The sequence below is a fragment of the Syngnathus acus genome, chromosome 1 (assembly GCF_901709675.1).
Source record: "Syngnathus acus chromosome 1, fSynAcu1.2, whole genome shotgun sequence".
Taxonomy (NCBI): Eukaryota; Metazoa; Chordata; class Actinopteri; order Syngnathiformes; family Syngnathidae; genus Syngnathus; species Syngnathus acus.
Window position 1 is genome coordinate 10,204,531 of NC_051087.1, and position 22,449 is coordinate 10,226,979.

The window sequence follows — 22,449 nt, forward strand, 5'->3', positions numbered from 1 at the left end:
CTAATTTTCAAAATCTGGACATCTGAAAAAATGAAATCAATTACATTTTTCATTTAATAATTTCATATAGCATGCATTGACACTACACACACAGAAACCATATCTAAACAAAGTCAACCAGCTTTTTGTTGCTGTGTGTGTTCTCTGCAACAACTCAAAGAATGTTGACTGTATTTCATCTCACACGAACCATAACGGAGCATTCTAAAAAGGACATTCAGCAACCATTATTTTGCCATTGAGATTCCACGGGAAACTTGCCAATAGCCAGAATGAATCAGAACACATCCCTCTGAGTCGGGATTAGTGATTTCATCCCAATTTTAGGCTACAATTGTCCTAAAGATAGAAATATGAGCAACTCCGTTTGTCAGTTCTGTCTTATTAATTGGGTAATGCGTATGCAAAGCAAAAGAAAACTTCTCTCAGCACTAATATTGCAGTTAGAGCAGGCTACATGCAGATGTTGCCGGTCATAAAAGGAGCAGTTAGCCCATCCTGCAGCATCAATCTGACAAGATGTGCTAACAGAAACCCTTTGAGGCCCGTGAGAGCAAGAGCAGGACGCTGGAACGAGCAGTGAAGCTCGAAGTGGCCCAGCAGGTGCCGTATGCACACAGCTGGACAGCGATCAAAAAGTTACTCGTGGATTCAAAATGAGCGCATTGTAGCGGTAATAAATGGATGCCAAACAAACCTATGTCTTACCCTTCACCCATACTACATATGTTACACAAACAAACACACAGCTGCACACTACATTAACAGCTGGTGTCGAGGGTCAAAGACCGTACAATGTGTCCCCATGCTGCCAAGGGGGGTGGGGGCGTAACGTTGAACATCATCACAATTGATTTCGCCATCTTTGGTGTTCTTGTTAAATGATGAAATGTATGACTTTATTCCCATCATGTTAGTTTTGTGCACTTTCAGTGGCGCTAAGACTGCTTTATACTTGAAAGAAAAATAATCAATCTGAACTTTTTGATACACAACCACGGATCCTAATCCCATCTGACTTCACGCGAATGCCGCCAGCAAATCAGAGAATGAATTTAAAGTATGCTTCTTATAAATCGATATTCTTCTTAACATTCTGGTCACATTATATGTAAAGTTTCAATATGCTGATATGGAATATGTATGTGTTAATGTATTAATTAATTAAATTTAAATAAATAAATGAATACTAGCATTTATGTTATTATGAACATTTATTTAATTATGCACATACAACGCATAAATGGTAAATTGAGGTCTCTGTCAAAAGGAGACTTATCAGGAACAGCCCATTAGAGGAACACTGTCTTCCATGTAAAGTTAAGGAGAACAGAAGTCCAAACGGAGTACAGCATACTTACATAATCTATCTTTTTGGAAATGAATCAAAAACATCTGGGAATTTGATTTAAAGAAATTAGCTTGGAAAAGACGCATTTTCAACCCAAATTATCTTGAGAACCCAGTAAAAGGATATGAAGAAATACTACAATTATTATTTTTGAAATCACAAAACAATTTTAGGCCTTTTCCCAAGTGAGTACCAATATGGAGAGGAGAATGCGTACTCTCCATAACCTAAAAAATATTGGAGTGAGAATATTTGTAGAAAGTAAACTGGGCATGAGTAGCAATCTCCACATAAACTTTGTTGACAAATGACGGCAGTTTGGCCCACATTAAGCAACGTTTTGGCATTAAGCATTTTAGACTGTCCCAAAAAATATTGACAAATTGTAAATTGGGCATTCGAGTCGAAAATGAGGTTCCAAGAAATAAACAAACTAGCATACATTTTACATTTATATTTTTTGAGCAAGGGTACCACAACTGCCACCTGCCTAGCAGTCACAAGTAACAAATGAAATATTTTTCGCTGAACATACGGTATGAAAGAAAAGGAAATGAAAAAAATGAAAGTCGGAAAGGGAATTCATTTGAATGCAATAATGAACCTCATGCTCGTTAATCTTCATTGGCGCCAGTGGACATAATACCAGTGTAAATACTGTCCTATTCCTTTGATTATTCCACTCACCTTGGAGCAACTCACACCAGGAAAATAGTTACTTAGTCATTAGACTGCCTCTCTATTGCCATTAAACAGCACTCATTTGTGTCTTTTAAGCAAATAGACTGAGTGCTAAGTAAGCAGACGTGTCCTGGCTGATTTATAATTGCTTCCACCAAATCTCTTCAGCAGTTTCAGCAAGACGATTACAGCCGCATAGTATGAAGAGCGCACAAAACATTACCATACACAAGCACAGTTAAATTCATCCACACGGTATACAACAAAGATCGGTTCTGTTTTTGAAGGAGTCGTGCAGGACTGACAAAGACATATTCATCAGCTCTGAGTAAACTAAGCGTTCTACAAAATATTGTCGTAGGCCAAAAGCTAAACAGATTTGCCTCCCAGCAGTTAAATGGAAACCTGAGGACAAAGAGAGTAGTCAGAGCCTCTGACTACCCACCCAGAAAAAAAAGTAGTGTTCTTTGTTTCGGGTCACACATAGACACACGTGCCAGTCTGCAGGCTTGAAATCTAGTTTGACATGCATTTGCTTTCCCTTAACTTCTGTCTCTGTTTACATCTCAGTCTGGGTTTCTGAAAGTCAATTAGAATCCGCTTCCACTATTTCTCTTCTTGTGTTTTCTTACATCTACTGTGTTGTTTGAATGGGCTCACATTCTTTCACATGCATAACTAGGGGCGCCATAAGAGGGGGGGAAAAAATGAATGAATTTCTAGAGGCTCATGACTGACGGTTGCCCAAGAAAATAGTAATTGCGATCCTGCATTGAAGTGGTGGGCCCCAAAGTAGTTTTTTTTTTTTTTTTTTATTCACAGGGTGCCAAATCTCTGGCGGCAATCTCTGTCCATAACTGCACTTTCACTCTTGCTCTTCTGGAACTCAATGAAACTGCTATATTCACAAAGACCTTTTTATACCTGTGTGGGTAAACTTCAGAACATTATGGAAAATGGCTTACATTTATATAGCATATTTCTTTCTTCTAGGCCAGGGGTGTCAAACTCATTTTTTTCGCGGGCCGCATTGTAGTCATAGCTTCTTTCGGAGGGCCATTATGACTGTCAACCCAAATAAATGTATGAGCACCTCATATTACATACAGTAAAAGCTACAAAACAAACTGACAAATAACTCGTTTTCAAATCAGACGAGTAAAAACTGGTCAAATATTTAAAAACAAACGATCTTATTAAAAGTGAAGACAATTTGCAATTCTAGTAATGACACACAAATTTGATGCACAATTTGTCTTTGCGGGCCACATAAAATGATGCGGCGGGCCGTATCTGGCCCCCCGGGCCTGGAGTTTGACACCTGTGTTCTAGGCACTGAATGAAGAGCGTGCTGCCTCGTTCATTGAAAAATGACAGGAAAGTAACTTTTAGGTGATTTCCATTCATCTAGCAACGTCTCAAACTTATAAATGATCCCAGTCGCATTTCATCACCTCCATGTTGTTTGATTCCATCTTGGAGAGATTGTATTTCACTTGATCTTTGTTCTTACAATTTCATAAAACCCATTTAGCAGTGGTGTGCTGTTATGGCCTTCAAAGTCTGCTCTGCAGGCTCAAACACTATCAGAAGCACACATTTCAACGACTATAAAATGCTAATGATTTATTTCCAACAGTCTTTTTGTCTATTTCATAGCGTGTGTCTTGGCCTCGCGGCTTGCAGTCGTTTGTGTGTTACTGTGTTTTTTTTTTCACTCATATTCCAGCATCGATGTGTTGCATGCACGTATTATTTTCCCCAACGCCTTCAAAAATCTCTAAATTGATTTTGAGCTGTTATATTGTAGTGTGGATGTTTGGCGTTATTTAGAGGCCATCTCGTGGAAGATAAAGGCAATTGTGTTTTTTGCTTTAGTAATAATAGTCCTCAAATCTGTGAGACACCTCTATCCCTTCTTGCCACATATATATTGTTTGTTTTATAGCATTTTTTTGATAATCTTATTAAAAGGTGGATTGCATTACTTACTCACCAGACGCCTAGGTCAAAATATTTGGCCGCTACTGTGAATTAGGCATCAGTCATGTGATTGAAAAATGATCAGTCCAGGGTGTACCTTGCTTCTTACCCTAAGCGAGATGGCACAAGCTTAAAGCTAAGCCCCATGCAACCAACAACAGCGTTAAGGAAAGCAACACTAACCATAAGAAATTTACATGTTTAGTGTGGAAGATAAAGTAATAGTTTCTCCATGATGATCCCATTTACTTCTTTTCCCAGCCTCTCCTCGGTATTTCCCCCCCACTAATTTCGATATCCCTTTAAGGCATGGGTTCATTGTAATGGAACATAAATGTGAGGGTTAGGGTAGGATTCAGATGAGAGGAGCTGCTAGTGAGCAAGCAGCCACAGAAAAGGGAAAGAGGAAGGAAATTGGAATAAAATAAGTGCAACGAAAGCAATTGAGGAGAGAGAATCGAGCAGGTCAACTCAAGCGGCGACGTGTGACAGTGTATGCCGAGCGTTGCTGATGTGATGGCATGATGATGATGCTACTGCTGCTGATGACGACGGTGTTGATGATTCACCGCTGCGAGGAATTCAACAAAAAAGAATATATTATGATTACGGGGCGCTCAATTACAGTGCAATTTCTCCCCGGCAGCGACAACCTCTGCAGGGCTCCTCATTGAAGCTGATTTGGGAGGCCTGTGGCGTCTGGAGCACCACTGAGCGACTCTGCGGCGCAGCGAGACGTCCCCACTTGAGATAGGAGAGAAGGGAGATGTGGGTTGGGAAGACGGGTGAACGGATGAGTGGCGGCGTGCAGTTATGAAGAGGGTGAGGCAGGAGACAAAGCCATGGACGCCAGCGTGGATGCATGCGAGTGCACTTGCAGACAAGCAAGTACGGAGCGGACAGAGTGCAAACACCTGTTTTGTAATGAGCAGGAGCTTGCTGCTTGGTCTTGGTGATGCGGTATGAATACTGAAGAGCTACTATTCATGTGGTGGGGAGTTTTCAACAATTGTATTTACTCTCAAAGTGTCTGAGTGGGTTTATGGTGAACGAGTGAAGAGGAAAAGTCTGATGTGTTGGTTTTTGAATGATCTTTTGGAACCCAAGGAGATATTTTGAGTGGCCGTATGGAAACTGGATGTAATTATATGTGTGTGTTTCTTCAGCGGTCAGATTCAAACATCATGTGTACCTTGGCCCTGAGGCAAAGGCAGCCTTGGCTGAACTGCTTCACTGACCTCAATGGTGTTTGAGTAGACAGAATGACCTTCACCTTGATTCTCTCGTTGTATGGTCATCTTGTGAGAGGGAATTATGAGGTAATATTGTGGATGTTCTTTGCATTGCCAGGCCAAGGGCACATTCATATATTTGAGATCTCTTCTTTAGTGAGTGAAACCAACACTTGATGTACCGTATTTTCCGGAGTATAAGGTGCACCGGACTATAAGGCGCACCTTCAATGAATGGCCCATTTTAAAACTTTGTCCTTATATAAGGCACACTGGACTATAAGGCGCACCATTAATGTATCATGTCGGATTTTTAATCCAAATCAAATCATTCTCCATTTTATCTTTTTGTTGCGTAACAAATTCCTTTATAATCACAAAATAATGATCCATAGTCTTTTTGATTCATGATTCATAGTCTTCAGCGGGCCACTTATGATTGATTTCATGACACAATGCTTCGGGCCAGTTTAAATTTAAGAATTTGGTCCATATATAAGGCACACTGGACTATAAGGCGCACTGTCGGCTTTTGAGAAAATGTTTGGTTTTTAGGTGCGCCTTATAGTCCGGAAAATACGGTAAGTAATATTAGGTTGGGGCAATAGAAAAGACCCTCTGAATAGATCAAATGTAAGCTTGAGTTGAAATAATGTGTGGTGTCCCGGCATGCGAGAGCCTAATCTGCATATACGAGCTGAACGGACTTGAGGCAGTTTTGAATGTTGGTTGTGTCCGCAGACATGTCTGTCATTGAATGTAAATGGCCACGCAGATGCAGGTGAGATATTGAAAGGACAGAGACCAATCAGGGGAAACAAGCACCACTTGAGTGCACTGCCTCAACTAACACAACGCTTCATTAGCGATGCTTGAAATCTGTCTGTGTTATGTAAACAAAGCCACCCGTAGATTCGGACCCGGAGAGCATTGTCAATCAACTCAGCACGTTGTCGGTGTTGAATAAAACATCAGTAGATCATATAGTTTACAAAGCTGTTCCAATAAATATGTTGAATAACTTGTGATGTCAGTCACGTTTAACGGTGACCTTAAAATACCCGAATGTTAATGCAAGTTTCAACTGAGGGGTACAATTCAGTTCAAGGTTTCGAAAAGAGAACACAATAAACATGAAGGTCAGCCAGGATTTTGCGTTCTTTCTTCTTGCATGTGGTTGTTTATTACAAGAAGACCGGCTTTGTTTGAGCAGAGTGCTTTTGTGGTCTTCTCATTCTGTTTCTATTGTCACAGACAAGTGGTAAGTTTTCACATTTGGCAATGGTGACACGAAAATATTTGCCTGAACCAAATTATTCTACTTGGTATTAAAATGTATTGTTCCCCTGGACACTCTTAGTTGGGGTTAGGGTTAGGGTCACAGCTCAATGCAGAAAAAAGAAAAAAAGGGAGGGAAATTACAACCTCTCCCATAAAGTACTTTTTGTTTCCGGAATTTTTAAAACCTATGTTAAAATATGTAAGGTCAACCATGCTGACCTATAATTGTGACGTAATTGCAAGGGTGGGAAAATTTGAAGCAGCCAGAGGGTTTAGGGGTGAAACAGCTTTGTACAGGATTCAGGCCCTAAATTGGAATTGGACTATTATGAAATTGTTGCTATTGGCCGCAGTCACTGCAAGATCAGATTTCCCCCACTGTAAAGCAATTACTGGTTTGCGTTGACAAAACAAAAGTTACGTTTATGGTTTCATTAATATTCCTTTGGAATTATTCATGATACATTAAGGCATGCCAGGTTCTTGAGAATCATGTCAAGATTACCAACAAGAGGTGAAATAAAATACATGACTGTGATGTGCAACGATTAGTCGATTAATCCTCAACTAATCAGTTATCAAATTAATTGATCATTACAATGGTGAAGAATTGTTTCTATTTTTGTTCATCAGATATGCAAGCAAACCTTTCTAGATGATAAACCTGGAAAAAAACACTTTTTTAAAAAAATTGTCCATTGTTCAAAATTTCAGAATGTTCTACCAATTCTGTAGTGCTCTGTGAACCAGACTAATTTATCTATTTGTTGAATCAATAAAAAAAAATCACTTAGAGAAAAAATGATCATCATTTTTGCCTTTTTTTCCTGACTTGTTTTGGGCAAACTGGTAAGTGAATTGTGATTTCTTTTTTGTTCATTTTCTGCTTTGCCAATTTTAAATAATGTCCTGTTTTTGAATAAAAGGATGGAAATGAAGATGCTTTTTTTTTCATCTGATTCATTGATTAATCGACATAAGTGACAGATTAATCACTGATTACAATAAGCATTAGTAACAGCCCTAACCTGATCCATTTGTTCTGGGTTTATTTCAACAGAGGTTTTCTGTCCTAATACACAATCTTTGCCTCAAATGCTTTTCACTAACAGGTCTTCAAACAAACCAGGTTTCTGTGAGGATTACTCCGGATTTGAGTCAATGTTGGATTTTTAGAAGGGATGAGACATTTATCTTTTTTTTCCTTCCATCTAGCCTCTCTTTGCCCATCTTGTTCTCTATTTCTTTCCTCTCTCACTCCTTCTCTTAATCACAGATAGATTTAAGTCTTCTGGCCTGTTGGTATTCATCTCCAGTGGTGAGGAGATGATGAAAAAAGGAGGAAGAAAGAATAGACGTGTCACTGTCTCTACTTGCTCCACCGGACTCGGAGGACAATAAGGCATTAAATGAAACACTCCCTACCTCCTCACCATGACATATCGTCACTGTCTTCACATTACTATCAGTCCTTTTATTCTTTCCGACGCCGTGTTTTAATGGAGTCCAAAAATGCACGGAGATTAGAGTATGAAAAGAAGATAGCAACAAAGTGGCTCATGCTCAGTGCCATTATTAGCGTGTGTGGGAGGGATTACGTGTCCTTGTGAATTTCCGTGTTACATGTGGATCAGCATGTTGCATGTCAATGCAGTCGCACTGCAGAAAAGTGGGCAGGCTGCCGCAAACGCTTCCTCAACAAAAGACTGTCAAGTCATTTTCAGCGTGATGCGGCCATTACAGCTCAGAGATAAACATATTCCTGACTGACGCTAACAGAAGGCTGTTTGTGGGGAATGCTTCAGGGGACACAGAGTGATTTCAGGTGATCAAAGATGAAATATTAGTTCCAAAAGAACATTTCAGTCAGCAAACGAAAAAAGAAATGTTAACATGGTGCCACATCTCTTCTAAGAACTTCACATGGAATGTTTTTTAGAACAAGATGTCAGTACTGCAAGAAGTAACCACTGCAGAACTTGGTATAAATTGTTAAAAGTTTCTTGCTTAATCCTAAACCCTCATTGAGTGTAGTTGTATTTAATATTTTGCTGTTCTGTGATTTACAATCAATCATACCTCAGTTTGGATGCTTGCTATCAAGTCTGCTTGACTCGACCACTGAAAATGTGGTTTGATTTCAACTCCACTTATTATGTCTTTAGAATTTAGTTTGGAATATGTCAATAACTCTAATAAATACTAGAAGGCAATTATGAAAAGCAAGTGGAATAAATATGCCTAAAACATGCCCCATCCGAAAATGTTGCGTCCACATCTGTCGGAGCAAAATCAACCTGGGCACCAGACTTCAGAAAAGCGAGGAAGCCTAACCTCCCTATCCAAACACCCCTCTCACCCACCCACCCTTCCCTCCTCGTCTTCATATCTTTCGCTTTGTCTCTCACGGGGTTGTCTGCTAAGCCTCTTACCTACGGGATTATTGGCAACACTACGCATTATACAGCTTCATTCATCTGGATGATGTGTTATTAATGTGTTGGGAATGAAACCATCTGTAACAGCTGCAGAGGATGATGGGAGGAAGGGGGGATGATAGGGGGTGGGGGCACAGTGGTACCTTGCAATAGTTGGATAGATGGCCTCAGATGTGGCGATTGATGCTTCTAGATTATAGGGTATCATACTAAACACACACACACAAACACACACATGCACGCACACACACACACATGCACTTGTACCATCTGGGCCAATGGAAATGGAGTCTAAAAAAACAAAAGTTGTTAATTTGCATTGAGATGCTCGTTAATCTCGGTGAATGAAAACGCTCTGTAATCTCATAGGTGGTGACAAGATTGCATCTTCAATCTAGTGGTTTGGTTTTGTTATTTACTATCAGTGTTGAGGGGATGGGCAAATAGATAATAGATGGATGGATATTTCTACAAATAATTATTATGTATGCCTAATATGTGTTGATTTTAATAACTTCAATGTGTCAAGTACATTACAAGTTACCAAAAGGTGGTCGTGGATTGTACAACAATAAAAAAGAATATATATATATATATATATATATATATATATATATATATAATTTCTTCACTCTTCAGCAGCAGTAAGAAGAGGTCACTGAGGGAGTTGACAACCAAATGAAATCCAAAGACTCAAGCTTATTTTATAGTGGCAACAAGTGTGCAACAGCATTGATTTGGCAAGTGCATGAAAGCAAGAAATAAATAAACAAAACTGCACATTTTAGTTGGACAAATGTGACACTTGTCTCCACATTGCTCAACTTAATGATCCAGTAACCATGTAACCTGTCAAAGATGAAACTCATGAACCTTTACCCATACTCTCGTCTACTAAGTGAGAGTCAACAGAGCTGACATGGCAGGGGTGGGTCATGCCAGTAGGTTTTCTATTCCCGCTTGTGTGTAGTATTTCTAACATCCTGACACCTGACGATCAGTTGAAGGGCTATTTGTCCTCCGCAGAAAGTCAGCAAAGAAGCCGAAGAGGACCCTTAGACATGGATAGCGCACTGAAGATGACCGAAGACACAACTTTCAGCACCGATGCTCCAAGGAGTGTTTCACAGGTTAGTGTTTGAGCTGCTATGGATACGCAAACTTTCAGTCTGCACACTATAAATAGTCGAAAGTTTTAAAATTCCATGACAGCACTATATGTCAAATCAGCTCCCAACTCGATTTTCTCAAGATGTATCGTAATAATAATAAAAGGTTTTTCCCAGTGCGGGATTTGAAGTGTGATGGTGTCATGTGTACAAATTACACTTCCACATCAAAGTGTCGGAGCTTTTCAATGTGCCTCTTTCAAGTCTGAGGTGCATCCCACTTCCCTCAGATCTGAGTACGCTTCCCCCTCCATTTGAGACTTAACGGCGTTTGCTAAAGAGGCTCAAAGACCGAAGATGGAGTGACAGACAGATCAGCAGGCTGCACTTTACTTTTCCTTCATTAAAGGTTTCACAGAGAAGCACGTTATTGATGTAACCATTGTGATGTTTGATTTTTTTTTTTTTGAACCACTCAGTGCATCCACAGAGTGTCTTTGGCTTGTAATTGTGTGTGTTTGGAGGTCTGCTTAAAGCAGAATAGCTCAAATTGCAGCGACATTTACTTCCATGGTGGTGACAATTTAAAAGTCAATAACCACTTCTAAAATGGCCACGCTATGCTACGCAACACTGACAGTGACTGGCACTTGAAATGGGTTGGAAAGAAATGCAATTGTGTGAGACACAACCATATGGTTTTGCTATTTCTTCATGTCGACAACACATGCTATTAAGCATCACACAATGACTGGCTCAAAATAAACTTCAAGATAATGTGACTGATTTCAAATATGTTTGATGGTTATTTCAAACAAGCTGGGAAATTAGGTGAAGAAAAATTTGGACTACCAAAAGTAAAAGGATATTTTTGTATGTAGTTAACCCAATTAGTCTTTATAAATCAGAGCAGGCATATTAGGGGTTGTTTGTTGAAGATGAATACTTGGAATAAAAATGTATCACTGCAACTGTGCATGTACGTGTGCACACAATGTCATTTTTTGACTTGTTGGAAAGAAATAACTATGCCACATTTCAGAGCAGTGTGTGAACTCAACAGGCATTGCATGTAGGGCTGCAACTAACGATTATTTGTATAGGTGATCAATCTGTCGATTATTTTGTCGATTAATCGAATAAAAACATGTTTTCATTTTTATCCCCTTATTCAAAAATAGCAAATCATTTTAAAGTGATATTGCAAAACTGTTGATCTTTGTTTTACCACCAAAAAGCAAATGTTTTATTTTGATTCAACATAAATATAGTCAGTCAGCTTTCATGGAGGATGGCAACAATCGGAAAATACTTAAATTGGACAAGCTGAAATTCTGAGCATTCAGCCAATATTACATTTAAAAAAAAGTAAATGATTAATCAATTATCAACAATCATTACTGATTTTACCCGTGACCCGACCCCAGATAAGCGGAAGAAGGTGGATGGATGGATGGATGGATGGATGGATGGATGGATGGATGGATGGATGGATGGATGGATGGATGGATGGATGGATGGATGGATGGACGGATGGACGGATGGCATTAGTGATTAGTAATCAGTTAATTGTTGATTAATCGTTGCACTAATTGCATGTATTTGTGCTGCATATCATCCAGCGATCCATTTTTATCGGTGTGCACTGTCCAGAGACATGAGGAGGTAAGGTCCTATCATTTGAGGTTTGGTATACATCAGTTAATCACATACCCAGGCAGACAATCATTGACATTATTACCTACATTACGGGAATCCGTCACGTCAGGTGCCACTCAATCATCTACAACACTATTAATGACCTTGCACATTAGAGATTAAACAGCATTCTATGTAGCTCTTAAATGTAATTGCTGAAATTATTCAGATTTTATTTCGCTACATTTCCTATTATTGGCAACAATCAAGGAAGAAACAGGTCCCAGTTGATTGATTAACTTTGATCTAATTAATAGGGTAGAGTTCAGGACAGCAAATGTCTGTACAGCATGGGGAAACATGACGTGAAAACCACTTTTCCCATGGGAAAGATTTGTGAATCGTTTGTACATTAATGGAGACGGAAAAGATGTACAAGTAAGGAAATGTTACATGCTTTACTATGACTAACAGGGAAAGTCTTAACAACGTGGACACCACTGGAAATATCCTGACTGTATGTAATGGCAAAAGGGAAGAAAAAGCTGACGACCAGATGTGAAACCCAAAGAAACTTGCTCAGTATCCTGCTGAAAGCAGATTGTTCAAAATTTGGAAGATTCCCTTTTCCTAATGTCAAAGTCTAGATAAAAGACTCAACAATGATGTGATGCCATGCGTCGTTCTGAATTGATTTACGGAAAACAAAACACGGGGTCTCAACCGACTCGGCAAAGAGTAACCAAGGTTTAGGAATAAAGAATATAGAAAAATATATGGAGAGTAAAAAGGACTAAGAAAAGAAAATACCTCCAGACACTTGCATCACTTCCCACAAGACCAAACAACCACTAATGACAAGTTTCTCTCCTACCATCTGGAATCAAACATCCAACATATTATTTTGTTCCAGCATAAGTTGCCACATCAAAATCCCGCAATTGTCCTATTGTGGCTTCTGGCTCCTTCTACTGCGGATGAGAAGTGTTGCTGTCCTTTCAATGAGCTATTGTTTCTCACCAAGCATCACTTGCCGTTTATACGTCACCCTTAAGGCAGAACTCTCCTTTGCCCAACCACATTCTCTAACATCCACTCACACACACCACCCACAATAGTGGGTAAGCAAAACTAAAAAAACAAGTACAGTTAAAAGCAGTGATTATCCAATCAAAGGGAGGCATGCATCTAGAAGACATGAATTGAATATGTCCAATGCAGGAACCACAGTTGGACAATCATGACAGGCCATTTAAATGACCGGTGGACGCTCATTAAGCTTGTCTTATACTTGCGCAATGGTCATGGATGCAGAGAAAGCGTACTTTTTTATTATTATTTTTTATTCCAATTTATTTACAGGACTTTAAAAAGATTTTCTAAATTTCAGCGATGGCTCTGTCACAATAATGCGACCAGCGCGGTGCAGTTGCGCGTTCGGCGGCGCGCTACGGTTGCGCGTTCGGCGGTGCGCGTTCGACGGTGCGCTGCAGTTGCGCGATTGGACAAAAATGCGCAAATGAAAAAATGCTTTAAAAAGGCTTGGAACAGATTCATTTTTTTTCCATTATTTGTAAAGGGAAAAATAGATGCGGAATTCGACCGATTCACTTTTCGAACCGCCTTCTGGAACGGATTGTGGTCGAAAACCGAGGTTTGACTGTATTTTATTTTAAACAACCACAAATGAAGGCAAAAACTCTTTGGTGGTGGTCATGAATTCACTACAAAGCTAAAACAAAGCCTAGAGTTACTCAGAGCATCTTACTGCGTAATTTCATCACAGATAAGCAATGCTTCCTTGGTATGACTGTATTTTTAAGATGCCGGCAGGTGGGATGAACATGCTCACCAGAAGGAACGACTGTCTCAGTACGGAGGGGACAGATGATACAGTGCATGGCTCAGAGGAACTGACTGTGTGCGAAGGCCACAGTTTATCATAACCCACCCTAGTTGTCTACAGGTCGCACACAGTCTGAAGAGCAGGCTGGCAGTTTTATGAAGGGAAAATGCTGCGTGAATGCCACACACAACTGCGTCGAATTCCTCCAGGGCAGCCTAAAGTCTCGAGAGACCGCGTGAAAGAGAAGTTCCAGGATTTAACGTCAGCCATCAGGCAGTAAAAATGAACACGCTGAGCCCAAGTGCTGCTCAAATGCAAAGCTGCTCACCGTACCACCTCAAGGGCACAAGGACCCAGTCAGCTCAGTGTACAAATAAATATTTGTATTATTTATCTCAGAAGCTAAGGCACCAAAACAGCACCTTATGCTGATATTCCTCACTGATGCACTTTTTCGGTGTTCATTTGGTTCACAATCATATTGACGATTGTTCTTCAAGTTTCTACAAGTCTCTGCCTCTACAATTTGGCTCCTGCACAACCTAATATAAACCAATGAAAAATCTTCATCACAAGCTGTCACTCTGTCTTTTTGTTTCACGTCTCTGTTCGGTTTCTGTTGTTGGTTATGTTAGTCAGTTACGTCAGTCTGCCGAATCTGTTCGTTTCTGTTCGTCAATTTCCTGCTCCATTCTAAAAAGCCTTTTACTTTTCAACTTTCATGTCTGCTTCTGGGTCCATTTCCTGCATCCAAACTTGACAACCTCTCTGATAATTGCACTCAAACATGACCATTACTATTTTGAAAATGAACAGTTATAGACAACAATCATTTCAGTGAACATTTTAATTTATACATAGCCACCCAAATCAACTTCTAACATTCATGACATGATGTTAAATTTGAGTGCGAGTCTGTGTTATTTGCCATCTTCTGATCTTACAGAGAGGCATTGGTGATGCCATGCCGCCACTGTCGTGAGTTCACATTACATGCCCAGCTTTGGCATTTGCGTTTGCAGTGGGGAGTTCGAGCGTTGCGATGTGCCTGCCTGCATGCCTGCCTGCCTGCTGTCCTCAGCATCAGAGGAGCCAAGTGTGTGTGACTGCAGGCATGCCGTTATTTGCCTCCCGGGCTGCCTTCGTTCAAGACAACAAATAATAAACGTGCAGTGTGAGGGAGGCCCGGTCGTGCGCTCATCTTCTACACCGGAGGACAAGGCGACCAAGCCAGATGCGTCTATCACGGCCACACGGTTGCTCCAACCCGGGGATATAACATGTGGCTTACCGGCTGCTGTATGTGGCGAGAGGTTCCTCTTTCGGGAGGCGGAAGATGCTGCCGCCTCTGCTGCCTCTGCATCCCGTGCTGGAACTCGCTGCCAGCGGCTTTGTTGCCCGCTACCCGGTCCCTCTTCTCCCGCACGTCGGAGCCTCCGTCTCCCCGGCTGTCTTCACCGGAGTCGAGGCTGCTGAAGTTCCACACGATCAGCGTCTGCACCAGCAGCACCGTCAGGGCTACGATGAGGGCGGACCGAGAGCGGCGGGCCAGCCTGCGAGCACACGCGCCGCCAACCATCTTCGCAGCGGGCAGCACAGAGCTGGAGGAGCGGCGGTGTGTGCACTGTGCAGCGAGCTTGGAGACTGGGGGAAGCTGTGCAACTATGAGGGAGGGGGAGATGAAGGCGAGTAGGCGGAGGGTAGGCGGGAGGGAGGAAGAGCCGCGCGACCGTGGAGACTGGAAGAAGAGCAGCATCGACAGGAGAAGGACAGGGCCACCGTGTGGTGGAACCCGATGCGAGGGCCGACCACAGAAATGCTGCTGCGCCAGTCATTCCATTCATTGCAACCTGTATTCACTTGCATTGTCGAGGATGTTCAAAGTACTCAGGGCTCTGTTTCTTCTTTTTTCTTCTTCTTCTTCAAAAGAAATAAAGACATCCATGCATACATCTTCTACCGCTTGTTTGGGGTCGGATCGCAGGGGCAGCAGCTTCACGAGGGACCCCCACACTTTCCTCTCCCCAACCACTTCATCCAGCTCATCCCAGGGATCCCATAGCGTTCCCAGGCCAGCTAAGAGACATAGTCTCTCCAGCGTGTCCTGGCTTGACCCCGGGGTCTCCTGCCGGTGAGACATGCCCAGAACACCTCCCCTGGGGAGGTGTCCAGGAGGCCCGAGCCACCTCATCTGGCTCCTCTCAACATGGAGGAGCAGCGGCTTGACTCAGACTCCCTTATGGATGACCGAACTTCTCATCCTATTTCTAAGGGAGAGCCCGGACACCCTGCGGAGGATACTCATTTCGGCTGCTTGTGTCCGGGAGCTTGTTCTTTCAGTCATGACACATACATGTATGCTTATAAATTGATATGTCACTCACGGCGCCATACCAAGAAGATCTGGTACATTTGATATCTGCATCTGCATACATTTTATATTTATATATGCATAAATTTATATTTATAAGCTTACATATATATATATATATATATATATTAGTGTTGTGCACACATTTGCCACATTTGTTCTAATTTGTGGACTTAGATGAGATGGTGTGATTTGTTGTTAGCGCCCATCCTCTGACAGTTTACAGACCAGCTTGTGGGGAAAGTGCCAGTTTCAACGAAAACCTGTTTCCGAGGAGGAGAAGCAGCCTGTCACGCAGTTACAACTGGGAATTTGATCACTCTTTGGATTCTGCCTGAGCGAGCGAAGACACCAACTCCTATTAGATTTGTTCTAAGTAGCAAAGAAAACGACCCGAGAGGATGGATTTAAAATTGGACCAAAACAATAACTTGGAAGACACCGCTGGGATCTGCCGTTGGACAGTGTATGGCAAGGATCATGGAGATGAAAAAAAAATTGTGTACATTATAAATTGGATCTTAGCAGAAGCACTCACTCACATTCTTTGTCCAAATTTCTCAAGTGGTCAATGTCCTCCAGAGATAAGTGCCCTGGCCTTCTGAAGTTTGTCTTATCATTTGTTTTTGCTCATTTGCTGATAGATGTGGTTGGTTTGCACACACACGGTGAGAAAACTATGTTATCACTGTCAGACACTTCACCATTTATCTTATGTTCTCTTCAGCTCACGTCCGATTCTGCTTTTTGTAAACAGATTAAGGCTATGAAATAACGTACCTTTTTTTTTCCGTTACCCATGCTTCTGTTTCTAATGCTTTTGCTTCTCAATATAGATTGAAAATGCTCTTCAGAGTGTCAGCTGTGTCATAAGAGAAGATCATGAATCAGTTCCTGCATCTCACATTTGAGCATCTCAAAAGGCAGACGATATTCAAAGAGCAAAAAGCATATTAAAGTGACGTTTAGGGTTCTATTTTTGTGCCTTGTACAGATTTTGCGGCAAGTGAGGTCTAACTATGTATTAGGGCGGCATAGTCCAAGTTTGGCTACTTTCACAGATGAGCGCAGCTTCGCACAAGTAAAAATGGCATGTGGGTGTAAAAACGTGACTCACTGCCAATCAAAGCGGCTCTCATTACCTTCATATGCAGCCTGTGAGAGGCGTGCAGTCCTTAACATGGCGGAAGAAAAACTGATGAGACAAGTGTGCTTATAAGGAACTGCAAGCAAAATTCCACAGGCAGATAATGTTGCGGCCAGAAAGGTGATTTTAAAAACGTAATGAAGATGATAAAACGAATGCATTCAATCAATTGATTTCTACAAGGACGGTTTAAATAGGATGACATGGTGCCAGCCAATGCAAGGTTCAGACAACTTCGTGCCACCAAATTGCAACGCTAGGAAACGCCAGATGCCGGAACACACTGCATGGCGCAGTGTGACGAACCAAATTTCCAAACAAGCAAACTGAGGCTTGTGTTGGTATGAAAAGCAAGTCGCATCAGTTTTCACACTGGCGCAGAGTTGTGCTGCCTGAATGTAAAGTCCCTAGTCCTTTTTTTTTCATGGTTACTCTGTGGAGGTATCTCTTCAATCATAACATCCAAACTGAAGAGACTTAGTTTACCGCATTTTCTGCACTACAAGGCGCACCTAAAAACTTCATATTTTCTCAAAAGCCGACAGTGCGCCTTATAATCAGGTGCGCCTTATATATGGAACAATATTGAGCCACTACAGCAGGCGTGTCCAAAGTCCGGCCTGCGGGCCAAATGTATATATCTTATATATGGACAAAGTTTTAAAATGGGCCATTCATTGAAGGTGCGCCTTATAATCCGGTGCGCCTTATAGTGCGGAAAATACGGTAAGTCAATCTTATCCAAATATACAGACTTGGTAGCCTATTTTATTTTAAGGGCAGACATTCAGGACTTCAATTCTTTATGGTGCAGGCATTTTCTTACTTTGCTTTTGACATAATCAACAGGGAAGAAAAAGAATGTTGGTGGAAGGTCCAAAGAAAACTGAGGGTGGAACTCAAGGAAATTGATAGATTCAGATTTTAATAACAGACTATGTTTCGGCTCTAGCATGTCAAGCATTTGATTGCGAGTCGATTATATACTGCATTTGAAAGCCATAAAAAGAAGCGAGTGTTTGAATTGCACTGCTGTGGTGTTTGTCCTTTGCAAGTGCTTCGACTGTCTCACACACACGAACATATCTTCAAGAGCCCAAAATGGTAGCCACCCCAGTGATTCTCCTTGACATGCCAACCTTGTGTTGCTAAACTGACAAGGAGGACATTCTTGACATTTTCAGACAGAGGCAGAGCCAGAATTCTTTTCAGTGGGGTGACACCACAATTGCAATTCTTGAGAATTTTAGCTTTTTACTTAGAATTGCTCCTGCTTGAAAATGAGTCCCACTCCAACCCTGACACTATTTAAGTGTCGCTTTTTGTCAAGTTTTGAGTCTCTAATGTTTGAAATAAAAACTCACTACGCGCATTCCTGAAATAATTTTAGGATTTCACTTGCAGCAACAATGATTAACTTGGTGCTATATCTACTCGAAAAAACAGACAACACTCCAAAGAGGCTGCATATCTGACACTCCACTGATATATGATAAACCTTTAGATGAAAATGCTCAGGCTTTGTTCTTCAAGGAGAATCTGGTGATGGAGGCCCAGAGAGAATACAAGTACAACAAACGTGAAAGCGATAACACAGGATGGAAGACAGCGAAGGAAACGATACACACCACAAAATGAGAGCAAAATGAAAGAACTGTGAGATGAAGAACAGCTCAAATGAAATGAGATATTCAGAAAATAAGCTAAAGCACACTAACGGGTCTACTAAAATAGTGGCAGACGCAAGTTCATCCATCCATCTTGCTCAGGGACAGTTTCGTAGTGGCGACAGCATGGCAACTGATGCTGATTACAATTCGAGTTGACCATGTCACTCACTCTGAGACCAACTGATGTACTTGCTGGAATTCAACCAAGCATGTGATGTCGACTCACAAACAACCTGCATGTTATGTATGCAGAGGAACGATCAATAACGTAGACGTAGAAAGTGGAATGCAATGAACCAGTTGGTGGAGTGTGCTTGGGACAAGAAAGGGCAGAAGGCAGAAGCACAACATGACTGTTGAAGCCTGAGACGTCCCACTGATGCATTGGATGGGTTCATGTTATCGGGGAGCTCGCTGAGTGGAGTGGACGAGCACACCGAGAGGCACAGCGGCAGACTGTTGGCCTTGACAGCCACACCTCACAGCTCATCAGCAAGTTCTGATCATTTGAATCAAGTGTACATGCAAAATCATTGCTAAAGTACCAAGTTTGGACACCGCTGTGATGACTGTAGTTTTTTCTTACAGTACTGTTGGTTAGAAATATTTGTTCTTTTTTTGGTTTTTACGAATGGATGGATGGATGGATGGATGGATGGATGGATGGATGGATGGATGGATGGATGGATGGATGGATGGATGGATGGATGGATGGATGGATGGATGGATGGATGGAGGGAGCAACAAATGCCCCTAACCCAAAAGATTATTTCACAGCATTTTCCAGGCTTAATGCTTTCACTGCAGCGTGTTTGTCATGTTTGAGTGTGCTAAAGCTCCAAGTTGTTTTGGAATATGTTGCTGCAGGGGTGGCAGTGACACTCATGTTGCTGGAAAATTGTGTGGCTCATGAGAACAAGGAGTTGCTTTTTAGTAGGTTTAGTCAAGTGTGCATGCTTATTAGAACAAGCCCAAAAAAACTGAAAGGGACTTTTCCTAAGTACCTTCTGGCAAATGGAGTTCTCACATGTTCTAAATTTTGGACATCATGGAGAGGAGGAACAAACAAGTCCCAAACCGCCTTTTTGTTTGTTATCATGCTGTTTTGATTATCTAATTTATGTGTCTCTCAGACACTAGTCTTTTTGAAGGTGGGTTTTCCTCCACTCACATTGTAATGCTCCTGATTCACAATAACATATTTGGAGCTGAATATTTTATGCGATTTCAGAACATATCACTGAGCATTGTGACTTGCAGATTCACAATCTTCAGCTATGACTTTGTCCTCTTTTGACTTTAAGCTGCATGTGTTTTCCTGCTTTGTAACAAAACATCGAAAGAGAATGTATTTTCTGCCAACCAGTTTTTAAAGAGCAGCTTGACTCAAATCTTGGCTAGTCAACGTAATGTTTTGAATTGGCAGCGCAGCTTGTGAGTGGTTAGCTGTTCCCACGTTTGAGGTTTGAATCTTGTCGTGCGCACTGTGTGGACTCATTTTCTACTTGTGCTTCCTCCCCACATTCCAAAATTACTCTCTGCATGTTATGGTAATTGAAGACTCCATAGGTGTGAATGGTGCTTTGTGACCAGTACCAGTCCAGAATACACAAAGAAAACAACCCCAATTAGGACAGCTATCAAGTTATTATGACTAGGAAACATTTTCAGCAAACTATTCATTATAGCTATTAACGTAATCACATTTTTGTAGGTCTATTCGAACATATTACAAACACTTTAAAAATATATCTACTGGTGGGTTTTATGAAATGTTTTCCTTTAACATGTTTTATTGATCTTTTAAAAATGAAAGCGAAACGTGCCGGAAGTGCTCGTTATTTGAGATGTCAATGATATCCTGCTGATTGAATGTCCAGATTCTCAGATTCAGGTGTCTATGGCCTAAACTGGGAAAGGCTCCAGGTCACTCTTGACCCGAAGGAAGGAAAATGGTTGGATGGATGGATCATTAAGATGAACGCACGGTGGTAAGGTTGTTGGAACATCTGGTGGAACAAGTATAACCAATATAGAGGACTGGTGACGAATCCAGTCTTTCACCCAACACTGGCTGTCTCTAGTTTCCAGCTTCCCAAGACTCTTTGTCGGTGGAATATTTAATCGACAAGTCTTGTAATGAAGGGAAAACATACATTGTGTTACAATATTTCTGATTTGCAATACAACAGCATGGCTTGCTGATGTAAAAAAAAAAAAAAAGAAGCCACTCCAGTAATAACAGGTTTTTGAGTTCTCTTTGTGAGCAACAGTTTAGGTTGTAGGAGGTCAGCACATAATCGTTACAGAGCCAAGAACTGTTTGTTGCCCAGCAACAAAGAAAGATGGGGCGTGCACTATCAAAGATTTCTAGTTATTTTTTTCTTGTTGTTGTTTCGAAATCGATTAAAAAACGGAGTTAGTGCTCTTTATGTTATCTCCTCCTTAATTAACGATAACATTCTGATAGTTGTTTGGTACAATACTATATCCCCTTGCAACTGCAATTTATAATATTCGGTACATGCATGTTTTTTCACAAATGCTGTACGAACGTATTATCAATACAAACTTCCTGTACAAAAAGACAAAGATATTAACATTTATTTTCTGGAAATAGAGTACATTTTCTTCTTAGTTATTGTTATGCTACTAGTCAAGCGCAATAGTTCCTTCACATTTTGGATTGCCAGAAATACTAAGCCTGGATTCAGGATTTTCTGATTGCATGGTTCAGTTTTTAAAACTCTTTTTCTCGAATCTGAAGGCCTTCATTAGAGTACCAGGAGCTCTTACCTCTATGACTAAGGACCTGCTGGCTGGTACAAAGAAGTTGATTGACTAATTCAATTTATGGTTTCACAGTGGGATTGAGGACCCAAGTGACAGGAAGCAAGCCAGGAGTCCAGTTATTGGTCATTTACAACAAAGAGGCAAAACATAGAACCGACATAATCTTGGGTAACACAAACTATAGGGAAAACATGAAACCAAATTATTTGCCACAATGACCATGACAAATTTCAAGCTTCCTTCAATTCTCAAACTTTTGGTTGGATCATTTACAAGGTTTTGACAACAAACAAGCAATTAGAGTTAGGATTAAATTGTTTTGCTCCACTGTGTCTTGCACCTTTATGTGCTTGAGTCTTTGTAACAAAACTTACAATGCTCGTTGTCACATTCGACAATGTAACGGAATGACGAGGGATTTTGTTTTGTATTTTGTTTGCAAAAAAACAGTCAATAAATCCTTACCAGTGTTTGAAACAGACAGAATAAGAACATTTGGTCACATTATGCAGCTGATGGAATTTAACTTGCCTGGCTCCTTCCATTTGCCGTGTAACATGTCAGTGGTATAAGACTTTGGGGGATAAAACTCTAAAATATTCATATTAATTTTCTGTGACCTTTCAGCTATTCAGTTCTTCCCAAGTCCCTGAGCAAACCTCCTAAAAGGAACAACCATTTTACAGAACCAATCTTCTTCCATGCACCTTCATTACAGAACTGAATAATTTATTCTTTCTACATGCAGACATTTTGCTGACTAGATAGAAATTGAAGCTCTGCTAAATAGGTTTCGAGGATGCTCCATGTCTGACAGTATGAAAACAAATGTGTTTCAGCACTTTAACATCTGATATGTTTTTTTTCTGAATCACATAGTTATGACACAGGAATAAAAAAAGTTGACCC

The 22,449-nt window shown here is 40.9% G+C and overlaps 1 protein-coding gene across 2 annotated transcripts in view; it reads right to left on the reverse strand.

The window, feature by feature from the left end:
- Positions 1 to 15,321, reverse strand: part of xylt1 (xylosyltransferase I) — a 66,857-nt gene extending 51,536 nt beyond the window's left edge. For both annotated transcript variants that reach the window (XM_037251106.1, XM_037251116.1), the window contains exon 1: positions 14,851 to 15,321. In XM_037251106.1, the coding sequence (XP_037107001.1) occupies positions 14,851 to 15,315 (465 nt within the window). In that variant the 5' untranslated portion in view covers positions 15,316 to 15,321. The remainder of the gene's footprint in view (positions 1 to 14,850) is intronic.
- Positions 15,322 to 22,449: the final 7,128 nt, after the last annotated feature.